At 34.3% G+C, this 18173-nt stretch overlaps 1 protein-coding gene across 6 annotated transcripts in view; it reads right to left on the reverse strand.

Moving 5' to 3' along the window:
- Nucleotides 1–2587: 2587 nt before the first annotated feature.
- The window catches only part of bi (T-box transcription factor bifid), a 101622-nt gene continuing 86036 nt past the window's right edge, over nucleotides 2588–18173 (reverse strand). For 5 of the 6 annotated variants that reach the window (XM_089179791.1, XM_015328389.2, XM_015328394.2 and 2 more), the window contains 3 exons: nucleotides 15187–15333; nucleotides 14202–14278; nucleotides 2588–6737 (listed from right to left, as the gene is read on the reverse strand). In XM_089179791.1, coding sequence (XP_089035917.1) covers nucleotides 5888–6737; nucleotides 14202–14278; nucleotides 15187–15333 — 1074 coding nt within the window. In that variant the 3' untranslated portion in view covers nucleotides 2588–5887. The remainder of the gene's footprint in view (nucleotides 6738–14201; nucleotides 14279–15186; nucleotides 15334–18173) is intronic. The other variant, XM_089179790.1, reaches the window with a different exon arrangement.

The raw sequence follows: 18173 nt of genomic DNA on the forward strand, positions 1-18173 counted from the left end.
TAAATAATTGAAATAAGTTGTAACATATTGATTATTATTTTTTATTCTAAAATAATCAAGCGTATCTATTCGTACGAGTATAACGTTTTTACATTTTTTTTTCGACACATTTACACGTCGTTCAGGCCATTTGATTTTCAGCGCATTAAATAAATATGTCTAAGTGTATCACCGATGGTACACGTGGCCTGAAGATCAAATTTAACGTGTACCCTTTGTGGTACATGTGGCACGGAACGTATTTTATTATTTAAATGATAATTCATAAATTATCATTTTCTTTTTTCTTCTTCTTCTTCTTGTGTAAATTAAGTTAAATTTTTGTCGTTCTCTCTCCCTCCCTTTTTATCTCTCTTTCTTTCCTTTTCTCTTTGATTTTTTTTTTCTAAGAAGACATTTATTATCAGGAGTAGAAAATAAATATGTATAACACGTTGATGTATGGATTCATCGATAGAAATGCAAAAAGGCGCATAGTCACGATACATAAGTTCCTAATCTGGAAAATCTATTAGCCGTGACATTCCATTTTCATGGTCAATTAAATGCACCTCGGTAGAATGAATTGACGCTTGCTAAACGATGATGACTCCTCGGATCCTTTCACTTGCATCGTATTAGATCGATCGAGATGATAATATAGATACTACTTTGATATTTATCACAGTTTATTATTATTAATTGACATTAGGAACTCTAAAGTTCATTGCTGCAAATACCAAAAATCCCGCCAGTGTTGTTTTTTTTTTTTCTTTAACCGAAATAATCTCAATATTTAAAACGAATCATAGATATTAACATTTTGTCGAAGATTGTTATGAAGAAAGGAATGATTTTTTTTCTTTTCTTTTTGTTTCGTTTTGTTTAAAGATAAATTTTTCAATAAAACGAAAAATAGTAAAAAGTTCGTTAAGAGTACTCGAGACAAATTTCTTTTGGCATTATCGTATAGGAAAGGATTCCAAAAGAAGACGGAGAAACGCATTCCATTCGTTCTCTTCTTATGTAGGTGCCGACGTATGTGTCAGGTCGACGTCCTCCACGAGTTTTCGACTGTAATCGTCGTATAGTTGTTGTCTGGTTAAAAAGAAAAACGAAAAGAAACAGAAGGAGGAGAAGGAGAAGGAGAAGGAGAAGGAGGAGGAGGAGGAAAAGGGCTGGGGCTGGCTGTCAACGACAGAGTAAAAGCAAGTGTGTGCAGAGTTCTCAAGGCGCCCTAAGTTGATCTTACCTTTATACGTACAGGATCTGAACTGCCAACTCAGATGTTGTCTTGCAGCTGTTCTTTCACACCGATAACATAGCACCAATTGACAATTATTATTATATTACCTTACCTTACCTTACCTTACCTTATCTTACCAAAAGATTAAATAACGAACTAAGCGGGATGGACAAAAATATTAACCAGTTTTCGTCATGGAGATGTGGCAAAATTTTGTGTTATGACGTCGCGTCATCTATATCCGTCATGCGTAAAAGTTTGTTACAATTTGATGTTTAAATAGTAATTTTGGTAGCGAAAACTAAATTATATTCGTAAATTTTAATATATTTAAATTTTATATTTGTTAAATTAATATATATATATATATATATATATATATATATATATATATATATATATATATATGTGGGTAATTTTAAAATCTCACCCGTTGATCTTGAAAAAGAAAAAAAAATGAAAAAAACGAGAACAATTTGGTTACTTTATCCTTACCATTAGAGACAAATAATGATAGATTTTGAAAGATAAATTTCAAGAGGGTTGAATTAGGGAAGGAGGAGAGGATACGTGTTGTTGATCGGTTAATCCTTTCGCTACGGGCGTATTTTCCGGCGGTGCTACTTCTACTGTACGGGCTGTTAAATACGTGCAGCATCGAAATTGCACTTTATTTTTAAGTAATTTTGTTGTTGATATTAACGATTTTTAAATCAAAAGAAACAAAAAACACTAAAATTACATGTCCCAGTGTGTGGGATGATATTTGACTTAGTGCTATAACTGCATATGTTCGTCGTATGTAAAATACGCGGTATTTTATGGAGGGACCACTATAGTGGTCCGTAGTAGCGAAAGGGTTAAGTTTTACAATGTACAAATACAAATAATGGAGATGAGTAATAGAAATTTGCGAGTGCAAGAAGGAGTTCACTTTTTTGACTCGTTGGCCACGCAAGACCGGCCCCATTTATTGCTTTTCTTTCATTTTTTTTTTGTTTTCATTTTCATTTTCCATTTACTTTTTCTCTCTCTCTCTCTTTCTTTTTCTTATTTTTATTCGTTCTCACTCATTCACTCTTTAATTCTTTCGCACATCATTTCTAACTCTATTTCTTTCTCTCTCTCTCTCTCTCTCTCTCTCTTTTTCACATACATTTTTCGAGAAGCAGATTAATGTTTTTTTTTTTATTCTTTCTTTTTAATACAACCACGTCATGTTGTGTACCGACGATTGATTTTAGAAAACATATCATTGAAGAGAAAGAGAAAGAGAGAGAAATAAACAGAAAGAGAAAGAGAGAAAAGAGAGAGAAAGGGTAAATTGGTAAATTAAAATTATTTAGGTACTTTTGTTCTCTCTCTCTCTCTCTCTCTCTCTCTCTCTCTTTGTCTCTCTCTCTTTTTCTCATCTTTCTCTTCTACTCTCGCGATTTTAAATGAAATTTTCGTGTACTTTTGTTCTGTTGAAGAAAAACAAAAACAAAAAAATTTCTGAGAATCGCCATCTTTTTTTTTGTTCCTTAAAAATAGACAATTTTTGTATGAGATAGATTATTATTATGTATTTGACTTTGTTGTAAAGTCTGATGATATTTAATCGAATTTCACAGTTAGGTTATGTGTAAATAGGTACACTTTTACAACGATGGTGGTGATGGTGGTGGTGGTGCTCGCACACGCAACGAATATACGTTTGTTTGTTTTTTTTTTATTTATTTCTTATTAATCTTAAAATCGGAAGATAAAAATGAAAATGAAAATATGACGAAATGATCGAACACAAGAACAACAAAATTTATTATTGGATGTCTCTTTTTGTGTATTTGTATGTTCATGTATGGGGAAAGTGGGGGAAGTGGGGGGCTGGGGGTGGGAAAAAATGTAGAAGAGAGACCAAGAGATATCGTTTTAATTTCATTAATTAAATCTAATCTTTACTTGGTATTTTTTTCCTTTTTTTTTTTTTTAACGTAATTACAGAATGATCGATGATTTTTAACCTTGGCTTTTATCGATCATCGATGTGTCATAGAAAAAAAAAAAAAAAACAATTATTTTCTTTCTGCATTATCTTATTTCTTATTCCTTCTATCCCCGTTTCGTTTTTTTCTATTTTGTTTATTTTTTCGTTTCTTATCAATTGACCAATTCAATCCGATGTTCTCTTCCATTTTTTCCCTTGTATTTTTTTTTTTAAATCTTACCTCCCGTCTTTCTTTTTCTTTTTTTCTTTTTTTTTTTTTTTATTATAACGATTTGTAGTAGCTTCTTTCGAAAAAAAGCTTTCTTGACCCACATTTCATTTCCTATCATTACATACTTGATAATTATCTACATCAATTGTTACTATTTATACAAAGTTCTTAGCTTCGGGCTTGGATTCGTCGTTATTTTCGAAATAGTTTAGAAGATGAAATATAATAAACAAAACTCAAAAAAAAAAAAAAAAGAAACTACGAGAGATACAGATTAAAATAAAATTAAAAAAAAAAAAAAACCAAGAATATATTCTGCAATGGTAAAAATGACAAAATTAGAACAAATATCAATTTGGATTTTCTCAAAACAAAATCGAAATATATAACACGACGAATCTAATCCGATCGGTGTGTCTACGATTAAAAGTTTTCGAGAGAGAAAAACGTTGTCCATTATTTGTTATCGCTCGCGCGCGTATGTGTCGTCTGTATGTATGTATGTATGTTTATGTGTATTCGCTTTTTTTTTGTTATCATTTATTTTGTATAATAGTTTTTTTTTTGTTTGTTTAAACTTGTAAAACATAGGCGTAAGGAGAACGATCCCTCTCCTAGGATCCTTGTCGATCCTCGTCGATCCTTCTTCTTGCGCATTTTCAAACCGAGGGAAGCCTCGTCCGTTGTCGTCGTTTACCATCCATTTTCTCTCCCGTTCTTCCCTCCTTCCACCCACCCACCCCCTATCGCTAACCGGTTTATTTATAATAATATTTCAAAAATTACACGCACATTTGTATTTCGCGTTGATTAGAAGAATGAAAAGAAAAAAGAAACGCGAAGAAAATTTGACAATAAAATGATCGAGAGACGATTTGCGCGAGGGTGTTGGGGGAAAAACGTGAGATGATTGGTTATAATTGGTAAATCGTTACGAACGATCGGGCCCGTGTGTATCTTTCGTCGATATAATCGATATATCATATATATTATATATACACACTATACCGTGTCAAGCCTCGAACGAAATTGACGAATCAACGTCAAAAAGATGGCGATGGCGATGGCGATGGGCGTAGGGGTGTGTTGTCGTGATCCATTTTTTCTTTTTCTTTTCTTTTCTTTTCTTCAGTTTTTTTTTTTTCTTTTTACTTCATTTTGTTCATTTTATTTTCCAACGCGCGATTTTCACTTTTACTAATCATTCATATAATTAATATATTTAATAATAATAATTAATACAGAGTAAAGGGATAGAGGCGTAATTTATATTTATATATACATATATGTATGTATGTATATATAAATATAATATATAATATATATAATATAATATATAATATATAATATCACTAGGGTACATATGTACAAAGGGCGCGGGACATTCGCAAATAATAATTAGGATGTGCTTTTTTTTTCGTATTGCAAAATCTCACGAGCATTCCACAGATATATTTATCTTCTTATTCAATCTTTCATTCACATATTTTTGTTTCTTTTTTTTCTCATACTCATTTCTCATTTTCATTCGCATACACACTCACACACACACACACACTCATTCACTCTCTTTTCCTTTTTTTTTATTTCTTTCCAAAGCCTTTTTTTCCTGTGAAGCTGGAAAGCAGCTCACCGCGTATATCGTATCTTCTCCTTCTCTCAATGTCTCTCTTATCCTTCTTCCTCTACTTCCTCCTCCTTCTCCTCCTCCTCCTCCTCACCTTTCTCCTCTTGCAAGCTCTCACGATCGCTCGGCCAATCGATACACGACGACGATGACGACGGTGGCGCCATTTTCACAAATCGTCCTTTCTCCCGTTAAATCGAAAATGTTTTTTCGAAAAACAAAAACAGGGAGACAGAGAAAAAAAGAGAAAGAAAGAGGAAAAGAGAGAAAGAGAAAGAAAGATAAATAGATTGGATAGAGAGAGAGAGAGAGAACAAATAGAGGAAGTAAGGAGAAGTAAGGTTAAGAAAAAATATAAACGATGAAGAGAACGTTCCTTCTCACTTTTTCTTTCTTTTTCTCTTTCTCTTGCAAATTCTCATCCTCCCTTACTCTCAATCATCTCTATTAGAGAAAGAAAATTGCACTTAATAGTTTTGATAGATTATTTTTGTTGTTGTTGTTGTTGCTTTGATTAGAATCGTTTCACACTTGCGCAAGCAACTTCACACGGATGAACGGATGAGGATTAGAACGAGACAACAATTAACGATTTGGTGAGAGTAAAATTATCGAGAGAAGAACGACGACAAAAAGTTCGAGCATCTTTCGTATATCGGAGAGACGAAGAGATTCCTCTCGCTACGAGGGTTCCGAGGTCGAGTCAGGTTCCCTCTCGTCGGCGGACGGATCGTCGAGATCGAGGGAGCCATCGTCGTCAGGATCCAAATCGGGATCCACCAAGTCGGGATCATCCTCCGGATCGTCGTTTGTGCTGGTTACAGGCTCGTTCTCCTGTCACGGACTCCCTCCGCCGCCGGTTTCCCCGTCGCCACGGTGTCCGGGCGTTAAACTAGGACTTCTTCTCCTTTTATCTTGAAGACCGTTAACCATATTCTCGATAGATTTTAATTCGGTGGCGGATCCCGAAGTGGTGGAACCTAATGTTGGACCGGTATTTGCCGATACCGTAGCCGGACCACCGGTAGGCGTTGGAGAACCCGTAGATGGCCTTGGGGGTGGGGATCTTGGGCTGAGATTCCTACTTCCAGGTGTAACCGTTTCGAAAGCCGATCCATGGGATGGCGCTGGTAATGTATACGGTGCATATCTATGTCCTTTCAATTGATGTAACGGACTGGCCAATGGATGAGGATAATGAGCAAATAGAGCTGGATGCTGCGAAGCTGCCAATGCCAGTTGAGCGTTGAACAACATACTTGGGGTAACTCCACCGTGTAGACCCAATGGACTAGGTGGTATTAACGGACCCGGACCTGGATACAATCCTGGTACAGGTGGATAGAGGTACGGTAGTAATGGCGGATGCAAAGGTGGGCCCACCGAAACGTCCGGACGCGGGCCTTCGGATCCTGCAGCTCCTCCTGACACTCCGCCGCTCTCGGAACCCGAAGATTCGCTACCTTCTCCTCTCTCGCTCGTTCTATCGTCCCTTTCCCGAGATTGTTCGCGTTCTCTATGATGATGAGCCGGATGCGGCGTCTCCGGACCTACCACGTCCAATAATTTATCCTCGTCATCCAACAAATCGTTCGCCGAGTTGGACGATCGCCGTTTCTCAGGAGATGCTGGACCACCCGACGTCAAACGAGAACCGCCTCCCGATACCGTCAACAGCGCCTGCCTTCTGCAACAAAGAGATGGAGTTAGCAATCTTTTTAAAACACACCCTATTATAATAATTTATCGAATTTCTTATTATTATTTGGGATTACAAAGATATTTCGAATGTTGTATTATTGCTTAAGATATCGAAATCAATAGATGAATTTAGTTTCCTTTTTTATTCTCTCTCGTAATTGCCCATGTAAAAAGAAAGAAAGAAAAAAAAAAGAAGAGTGAGAGAGACAGGTTGACTTGACACGGATTTTCCAAACGATCGGAAGGTGCTGCTGCTATCGGTTCGTTCGACCTCGACCGAGAAATTCCTTGCAATCGCGGAGCCGCGTAGCATGAAATCAAAAGATCCCGACGAGTCACCGACGAGTCACCAACGATAATTCATTCCCACTCTTTCTTCTCTTCCACATACATAGATACGTTTACCACGTTAGAAGCATTATAAAAGGTTGTCTTTCTAACGTACACACAAACACACACACACACGTTGGTCTAACTCAATGTTTCTACTCTCTCTCTCTCTCTCTCTCTCTCTCTCTCTCTATGATGCGATTTATGCAAGTGCCGCCGAGTAAGCGTATCGCCCCGAGGCGTACGCGCTCTTGTGCTATTAAATTAATTATCTTAATTGCACCTTCGACGCCTTTTCCAAGTGTAAAAGATCGTCCTCGTCCTCTTCACGATAATAATCCTAATGCACACACACATATATTATATATGTACATTTTTTTCTTTTCTTTTCTTTTCTTTTATTTTATATAACGATCATTCGGACATTTATTTTTTTATGTTTATCACATAATATTTATTGTTACATTAGAAAATATCTAATTAATATATAAAATATTAATCCTGAACCTGATGGAAAAAATGTTCCTTTTACTTGAATCGACATCTAACTTTAATATACGCGGAAACGATTTAGAAAGATGGTGAGTAGTAGAAGTCGAAGGTTCGATCGGCCGGTCTACTACGAGAACACGTCTAACTCACTTCGGGTCTATGAAGAGAAAATTCTTCTAGTAGAAACGTGAAACGGGTACGTTACGCGCATGTGTAAATACATAGATAGTCTTTTCTAAGCTACTATTTATCTATCTATCTTTCTCTCTCTTCGTGGACATGTATACATATAAGGTGGTCTATATAAAGCGTTACAAAAACGTCCACTAAATAATTTGCAATTTTTCAAAAATAAATATATGTACAGATTTGAATAAAATTAAATATTGTTTTTTGTATGCATATTAATAAATGTTTGGATTAAATAAACAATAATACATATAAGATGGTATATATCAAAATTACAAACGTCGACTAAATAATTTTCAATTTAAAAAAAATAAATATATGTAAAAATATAAATAAAATTAAATATTTTGTGTGTGCATATTAATAAATGCTTACGTCAATGTTTTATTAATAGTTCATATTAATAAAGGTTTATATTATATTTACAATGATAATTTGCTGTTGGAAAAAATGTGATTTGGGAGAGGTTATATGGGCCACCCTATAGAACAGCTTGTATCTCTTTCTATGTTGAAAACACGTAACGTTCGGTGGAAAGGAATTGGAAGGCTCGATTCTATAAGTATGATTGTGAGTTAGTATCACTGTTGGCTGGGAAACTATCGCTTATATAGAAAACTAGTATCTCTTTCTCTCTTGTGGCATGAATTATAGTCGGTGCAAGTGAGGTATAATAAATTTCCCATGGTCCGTGGTGTGGTGTGTGGTGTGGTGTGGTGTGGCACGGACTTCTGTTAACTGCGAAACCGTTGCGCGATCGTTTTACAAATCATGCGTGTGAGTTTGTTCTAATTCTTAGAAAAGTTAGATTGTTCGTCGTAAACACGTTAGAAAATTCCATTTAAGAGTTGGTATAGTTTTGTTTCAGAGATCTGATCGATCGATCGATCAGAAGAGCGAGACAAAAAAATCAATTTCAATTTTCCTTTCGTAGATATTAAATTATATAATGTAATTTTTATTTGAAAGATCATTTTTATTAAATCAAATTCTAAAACCATTTCTAAAAAGATTATGTTCATATATACATATATATACGTATTATCGCACCTTGTAAATAAATCTCATCAAAACTCGATCGATTCTAAAACGAGTTACCATTATTGAATTAGAAATATTGAATTAGATAGAGAAATGTTTGGACAAGTGTTGTTAGCATTGTTCTAAAGACCAAATCGATTATTTGTACCATATTACTCGTAACATTGACAATTGCAATATCAACAAATGATATATGCGAGAGTGTTAAATTATTAAAAAAAAAAAAAAAAAAAAAACAAGAATTTAAAACAAATTCTCATTTTTTGTTTTCGCTGCAAAAGAATTCATTTGACTCGAGAGAAAGTTCTATTTATTATATTAATCGTTTATTTTATTTTTGTCTATATTTACTTTCTAATTCCGTTTTCTATGTTAAATGCAGAGGGGGGAGAGAACCTGATCATTGATAGTTGTCAAAGGTTGACACGAAATTAGTCTCGTTGTCTAGTTTCGCCAATCAGAGAGTAAACTACTATCTCTCTCTCTCTCTCTCTCTCTCTCTCTGATTTCTAACGATTTAATATAGTTTCCTAACTCGCAAACACTTCTCACCTCCTCTCTCTCGATCCATCTCTAATTAGACTTGCTATGAATTGATACAAACACATGTTTCAAACCTTTGAAATTACAAATAGTCGACTGTGTGCATGTGTGTGTCGTAACCAATCACGACAATTATTCTACACCTAAGACGATTAGATCCCAGCTCGTTTAGATCGATTAGAACTTCATGTCGTAGAAATTAAGAAAAAAATAATGAAACATTTTAGAATAATTAACGAAGTATAAAAATATATAGATATATATATAGAAAGAGATTCATGTGTTAAAATGGAAAGAAGTATCGTTGAGGTATGTTTCGATAGATCGATGATACCTTACTGTTACCTAATAAGATTTGTTGTACAGACTAATACCTGGTATTAGAAGGGAATGAGGTGAGAACATTACACACAGAGAGAGTGGTGAGAGAATGATAGAGAATTTCTACCACGAGATATAGAAGAGATAGTAAAGAATGATCGATTGAACGAGAATGATGGTTTTTTTTTCTTTTTTTTTGAAAAGAGAACAAAAGCGACCTTGGCCCAGAGCTGAGAAAGAGAGATAGCCTTCAAAGTGTTCGAGTTACTTTTGCCTTCGTGAATCGATCTAATCCGTTCATCAGAAATCATTGGAAGAAAAATGTTACAATAATTAACTAATTGTGATTAATTTTTATTGTATTGATTTATTTTTTAATAAACTTACGAAAGTTTCGTGCAACGCATTTAAAGTTTTTTTGTTATTTGTATATATTTATTAAATTATATGTAGGTGTCATTCTGTTTCACAATTGTTCTCCATCTTTAAGGATAACTTCAAAATTTTCTTCTTCCAAAACTTCTCAAATTTTTTTAACAAAAGAATTTTATTATGCCACCTACCCTAAATCGCTAGAAAATAGTTCATCTAAATTAATAACGAAACAAATACCATTAATTGGCTAAGATTGTAGAGTTAATATGTTTGTGCGATGAAAATTAAACACAATGCATTTTCTGTAATAGTTTGGACAAATTTAATCTTCGTTGTAAGTCCCAGATAGAAGACTAACACAGACTGGGCACAACGAGAGGCTTAACGATACCCTAATGCCGTGTAATGCGATCAGTGAACAAATGCACATATCTATTCGTCCATGTATGTATGGGTGGTGTGTATTCACGTGTATTCATTACACGAGCCAGATGCAACCGAGACAGTTGTGTGCACACTCTTTGGTTTCAGACGTACGTGTGATAAATCAATAGTGAGACATGTAAACAGGATAGAATCCACCGATAAGTAAATCCCTTAACATTACTTCACGTTTTTTTGTCCCCTCTATAGAAAAATCATTATTCGTAGCTAAAATTATTTATTTTTCAGCTAAACAATTGTATTATTAACACTTTGCCCATTTCATCAAAATTTGTTCCAAGAAATATCTTTATTAGTCTCTAATTTGTCGTAAATCTCTTGTAATAGCGGATATATATCACAATTCTTGTTATTTTAATGAAGAAAACGGATGACAAAAATTGTTGAAACTGGTTTTGAGATAGCGATACGTTATAACAATAATAATGATGACCTTTTTTTATAATTTCCGATATAACGTGGTGATAATGATATTATGACCCCTAAGTTGATCCCGCCTACATCAACGAGATGTTGATGCCATCTCTCCTCTTCATTCTTTTCCCAAGAAGTACTCGAGCTCGTTCTTTCCCGTCAGACAAAATGAAAACTCAGCTTGGCGTTGCCTTTGACAGGACTCTCTCTCTCTCGTTCGATTCGAGCTGTTAGTATCATCATCATCATCTTCTCTCTCTTTCTCTCTCTCTCACATTTTCTCTGTTCTTTTGCATCATCCTTGTCTCGTCTCTTTGCACGGAATTATAATCACCCCATCGGTGAGTCTACCACCCCCGTCCATAACCCCTACTACTTTAGGTTCAACCTTCCCTCCCACCCCTTCTCGTTTGCACTGTGATGAACCCTTGGTGGGGGAGGAGAGAGAGATGGCTAACACACTCCCGTACTCGTTTTAACCCCGACAAAAGTAGAGAATAGAGAGATCGGAAGCGACTCAAAGTGATCCCAGGGACCCCACAGTCAACCTTGGATTAGGCGATGTCGCGTGGGTGGAGAAAGGCCACAACCGTGAATTTCTCTCTTTCCCTTTTCTCTCCTACTTTCCTACCTCCTACCCCCCCCCCCCTTATCCTTTTGCTGCTGCTACTATCGAAGTCCCGTAGTGGTGGTACCTTGAATTTTAAATTACGCAACGTTTTCCCGTTCTTTTTCTCTACGAAAGTACGCGCGCGTGTGTTTTATTCGTGGTCTAGTGACTTTAGAAATAGTGATGAAAAGAAATAAGTATAGGAAGTAAAGGGAATGTTCTTTTTTCAGATGAAATTTTAACTCCAGTTTCCCTCGAAACTTAAATAATTAAATTAAAAATCTCTATCATTTCGTTATTAATTTTCATCAAGTAATAATAGTCGTTACGGTTATATTATGTTGGACATGGTAATAATAAATCAAAGGTAAAAAAGTGTGTTTCGCATCGAAGAAAACAAGACGTTCACTTTTTAAGAGGCGCATCGAATCGACTCGTTACAGGTTTAAACCACACCTGCCTACTACTCCTGACGCGACACACAACAACAAACTGACTTCGTCATACTTAACAACTTAACGAATTCATATTCTTGACTTTAAAAGAAAGAGATTAAGAAGAACACACACACACACAGACACGCTTGATGAAACTAACCGCGTCTTATTACGTTCCATGACGGATGAAGATTCCTAAATATCAAATGAAACCAAAAATGTATTCCTATAAGAATAAAATATTTAACAAACGTTTCGAATAATTCTGTAAATCTAACAAAATGGTAAAGGCTCATTATCATTAGGTCTCGTTGAAGGAAAAAAGGAAGAATGGTCTTCTCACGTAGTTCTCGAAGTTGGAAGTAAACTTGAGGGTCTCCCACCGTCGTACGTGTTCGGGAAAACGATTGACGAGTAACGGCACAAAACCACAGCAGCAGTTCTCCTAGTTTACTACTACCCTTCGCGAAGACGTTCTTTGTATCCAGCGTTACGACCTGCAGCGAGGATATAAAATTCAAAGCCACCAAGTGGCACCCTCCACATTAACGACAGCGCCGCCCCTGAGCATCAGTATGCTAATCCGATGATTGGCTATGTTCCAACCCCGAACTTTCTATCTCTCTCTCTCTCTTTCTAACTAACTCTGTTTTGCGGTTCATCTCTGTCCATTCCCTCCCTTCCCCTCTTCATCCTCTCTCTGTCCCTGAAGCTTCTTCTTTTAATACATCTGTCTCTCTCTCTCTCTCTTTCTCTCGTTTTCATGTTCACAGCATCCCCAGCTTCCTCTGTGGTTTCCCGATGGCATCCAACCACTCTTAACCGAAACCATAAGCCAAAACTAACCCTTATTCTAATTAGCCGTTGCCACGACGCGCCCCCTACTTTGCATATTTTCTCGATTAACCTCGCCCTTTCTTTATCCGTTCGAGTTTTAGCAGCAGCAGCAGCAGCAGCAACCTGCTTCTCTCCTCATTTTCCATGAGAAATTTTCTCTTTTTCTTCAGTGTCAAAAAGAGACCGACAAAGAGAGAAAGAGAGTGAGAGAGAGAAAGAAAGAGAACAAGAGTTGCACTTTTTCCCATAGATTCTGGTTAAGTTCAACTTTTTCAACTTTCTTCTAAAGATTCTCTCTCTTACTCCTCTAAAGTCACTAATTCCATGACTGATCATTTGAAATTAGAGTTTAGGTTAATCTTCAAATTAATATTATCTCAATAATCGTAATACTTTCTAATCGTAGGGTTATATATATATACATAAATATAATGTACTAGAACTAACATAGAATCGTATGCATAGGAAAGTTAACTTCATCAAAATCCACTTGAATTTTCACCCCTGTGTTACCGAGATGAAAATTGAAATGGGCCTTTGGTGGCAAGGCGAGCAAACCAAAACTATTTCTCTCTCTCTCTCTCTCTCTCTTTGTTCGTTTATCCTTCTCAGTAACATCCCTCAGGGGGTGGTCTCACTGTCATAAGCTCATAAAGCCGCAATATTGAATACAAATGGACGCTTCTGCCAGGCTATACAGGGTGCAAATGAGGCCCGTGAAAGCAACCCTTAGCTCCGAGGGTGACCCTAAGGTCGGGATAATAGTACTGATCGAGGGGAAGCCAAAAAGGTCCACGATCAATTAGGTCGAGACGCGGACCTCTCGTCATCATCGGTTGTATTACTTGCTTCTTTTTCAACGTTGCCAACAAAAAAGAAGAAGAAAAAAAAAGCTAAGATAGAGAGTCCACAAAAATTGTCTCACGTTGGGTGAACCAAAAAAAAAAAGAAAAAAAACTGTCGGGTAAGAAAAACCGAATGAATTTCCAACAAAAAACTTTTTTTTTTTCATTCGACACACACACACACACACAATTATGTCTATTTAATTTTTATAATGAAAATATCAACGAAATAATTATATTAAAAATATGTTTTTAATGAACTATTGTATATTATACGGTATTTTCATTATGTCTAGTTTAGACACGTATTATTAACCCTTTGCTCTCGGTTGTCCCCTCTGAGGGGACATGAAAGTTTATTATCGATTACGAAGAATGAACTTGTTCCACTGCAATTTTTTAAGAAACACGTTTACAGGGTGTAACGTTTTGGCGAAAAAGTGGCTTCGTCGAGTTGCTGATAGGTAACATACGAAACGGTGCCAAGTGCAAAGGGTTAAATTATAATTTGATAAAATATTATAATTAATTATGAAATAGAACGGGGGAAAAATTTTGAAAGCGATACTCACTTTTTTTCTCGTTTACCCGCACCAGTGTCTCGGAATCCTTTAGCAAACGGGTTGTTATCGATTTTCAGTTGAGTTATCTGTAACAAACATAATGACAAAATATTAATATGAAATACTCATACTAAACAATAAGTGTAATATTTAATTGATATTTATTAAAAGGTGAATACGTAAGTATTATAAAAAAAGAAACATTTAGGATATTTGTTTAAATCTTACGATTAATGCAATAATGAATAATAAATGATCGTGTTAATCGATAGGAAAACCCCCCAAGAGAATAAATCAATTAAGAAACAAAACGTAATGTACATTTTTAATAACTCGAATCCAAACGATAATATCGCTATTGCAGATTTTATGAATCGAACTTATACCAAACCAAATGAAATAGACAGCGAGAGCATTTATTTTTCAAGTAAATACCAAATGACAAATTGGCATGATGAGACAAGAGAGAAAAAATATATATTAAAATGTTAATAAATTAATAAATATCGAATACTCATTGATAATAGTATATTCAAATACTATACGTATAAAAAAAAAAAAAAAACAAAAAGAGATATTATAAATAAAAAATATGGATATATATAATATAAGTATAAAAATATTAAACATAAACTAAATATTAAATAAGAATTATTTATTATTTATAAGTATTATTAAGTATAAACATACTAATAATAAAATTATCATATATATTAAATTAATTTTTGCGTAAAATATAATATTGTAAATTTTGAATCATTAACAAAAGAATAAGTTGATTAGAAATTTTTTTGCTAAAAAAGAAAAAAAACACGTTTACAATACTTAATTGTTAAGTATCGTAAAGAAGGGAGAGTTAGAATTTTCTAATCAGTCGATGACCTCTCTCTCTCTCTCTCTCTCTCTCTCTCTCTCTCTCTTTCTCTCTCTCTCTCTCTCTCTCTTTCTCTCTCTCTCTCGAATAAACGAGAAAAGGAAACCGGGGTTCACTCACCTTCTCGTTTTGATATGCCGTCACGGCAATGAATTCTGTCTCCTTGAAAACATAACTCCTGAACGTCGAGTAGGGAAGCTTCAAGATGTCATTGGCTCGTACTAGATGAAACCTTGGTTGGTATTTGTGCATAGAATTCAATATCGTCTGGAATAAAAAAGAAAGGGAGCATACATTGGGACAGACTATTTTTTATACCATTATATAATAGAACGAATAAAATCATATTACTATCAAATGTCAATAATATTATACTTTGAAAAGTATTTTATTTTTTTTTAATTAACAATAGAACGTCGATTTGTTAATTGTTTCATTCATTAATTCGTTTAATTCATTTTCAAGAATTATTTGTTCTTAATTATTGTTATTAAATGTAAACATTCATTTTTGATAATACATTTTTGTTTGTTATCGAAAAGGATACATATATATATATGTACGTATTGCATATCGATATATTGTATTAATTAATTAATCGAAATTGTTTTCAAATCAATAAGGGAATTATTATTTGTAAGAAACAATATTTGATTGATTACGTTATTCTATAGAGATAAATTATATAATCGACGTTCGATTGTATAAAAAAAAATAAATAAATTGAAAGAAAATCCAACAAAAGTACTTTGATAAGTAATAAAAAAAAAAAATAATGGAATAATATTAATGATAGAAAATATTGAAATAATGGTTTAATCCTTTTCTTTTTTCGTTCATGCAAACAAATTAAGAAGAAGAAGAATAAAATAAAAAAATAAAATAAAATAAAAACAAGCTACTACGTCATGCAATAAATATTTAGTTAAATAAATTTTACCACTCGCAAATATTGGCCAAATATGCATTTGCGGATCGTTTAGTTAATTTAATCGACGTGTGAATATACTAAGAAAATGGATAGAGAAATAGATAGATAAATAGATATCTAAGACAAGAACTTAGATAATAGAAGATCAATAAGCTTAAGGTGCTTAATGGCGAAGTGAATAAATAATAAAGCAATCGCGTATATGTATGTTGTGTGTATGTGTTACATTACGTGCTATCAAAGTACACCACAATATTTCCTCTATTCCTATGAGTTTCGAACTCTAGCTATAAATCTTCATCGATCCAAATCTTACCATGGGAGAGAACAGTCAACTTGACAAGACATCTATTTTTTCGAAATTCTACACAGTTGTAAGGGGTCCATCAGGACAATATAGGGTGTACACAATAAAACCGTATAGTGTTTCGTTTATCTCTTAAAAAGTTACTGAAACAGTTTTACGTTCACTCTTATTATACCAGTGTACACCGGTGGTTCTCAAACTTTTTTGTCCTGTTGCCCCCTTTCCTGAAAAAATATTGCTTATCACCCCCTTCAAAATTATTTTCTTCATTTCTTCATTTTGTGATTTTATTGCACTCGTGACCTTTTTTTTTTTTTTTTAATTGCACACCCGAACACTTAAAATTCCAGTTTTTACCTGTGGATGATCTTGTCATCGTCCCCCTGGACTGCTTCATCTCTCACTTTGGGAACCATTGTTATATACCAACTCGTTTCGGATAGAAAAATAAATTGTTCACAGTTGAATTTGAAAAAAATGATAGAAAAAATATGCATTTCTTAATTGAATTTACTAATCGCAATAATAGCCAGTGTTAAAAAAAAATAATGAAAGTATCGAACAAGAATTAATTGTAAAATCATTGTAACACAATCTGAAGTATTACAAAACGTTAGGATCATCGATCATTCGAAATCGATTCGAAAGAGAACAGTTCATTTTCCATGATCTTTAGCCGGTTCCCACGTTGGTGAACCTTTTCTCAAAGAGAGAAGAAGACGAAGAGAAGAAGAAGAAGAAGAAGAAGAAGAAGAAGAAATGAGAGAGAAAGAAGGACTTCTGTACTAAGAGAAACAACCGATCGGGAATAAGACAGAAAGAGACAGAAAGAAAAAGAGAAAGAAGAGAGAGAGTAGTAGCGTGGTTCGTACAGGTTCGTGATTCAAAGTAGGTGGGCCCCAGGTAGCCAGGACAGATAACACCCAGAGATTACCGCGGACAGAGTCATTAGCAGCGTCGGCTTCTGTGTCGGTCCATACTATTCTCTCACTTTTTTTCCCTTTCTCTCTATATTTTCTCTCTTTCTCTCTTTCACTCTTTCATTCTCTCTTTTACCTTCTTCTCCGTCCTCTTTCGTATGCTTTTATCTGGCCGGTCAATTCACGTGGCAACGATATATACGTTGGACAGTTTGAGATTTTCTTTCTCTTTCTCTCTTTCCATCTGTCTTCCACACAACCTTTTATCTATCTTTTTTTCTTCTCTTTCTCTTCTGTCTTCCTTGTACTTTTATTATCCACCTTCCATCTCTTCTTCTTCTTCTTCTTCTTCTTCTTTTTTCTTTTTCTCATTTCACCGACGTTTACTTACTACTTTTATATTTATTTTCTCTCTTTTTATTTTTATATATCTCTGTCTCTTTTTCTCGCTGTGACTTTCGTGACCTGGCAAAATCCAACGCAAGTAAGATTAGCCTCGAAATAAGAAATACTAATTGCTCCTATCGTCCCACCCTCCTCCGATTCGCACATATTTTTTCTTCCATTTCACATCAGTGGGCGTGCCGCCGCCTATCACAGATTTGTAAAAGGGACATTTATTTTTATTTTTTTATTTTTTTTTGTTCAACTTAAAGACAGTTCTTTTTTTTTTTTTTCTTTCTCAACGATTTACACAAAAAAACGAAGATTAGATTAAAAAGCAGAAAAAAGAAAATAAAAATAAAATATATTTAGAAAAAGAATAGCAAAGAAAAATAAATAAATAAATAAATGAATAAATATATAAAAAATAAAAAAAGATAAAATATATATAGCACGCGTGAAAAAGAGACAAAATGATCGAAATATGTAAAAGAGAAAATATATATATATATATATATATATATATATACGAGAGAGAAAAATAAATACATGAAAAAGGACATGA

The sequence above is a fragment of the Polistes dominula genome, unplaced genomic scaffold (genome assembly GCF_049000335.1).
Source record: "Polistes dominula isolate Pdom_NZ unplaced genomic scaffold, Pdom_raw_medaka contig_27, whole genome shotgun sequence".
NCBI lineage: Eukaryota > Metazoa > Arthropoda > Insecta > Hymenoptera > Vespidae > Polistes > Polistes dominula.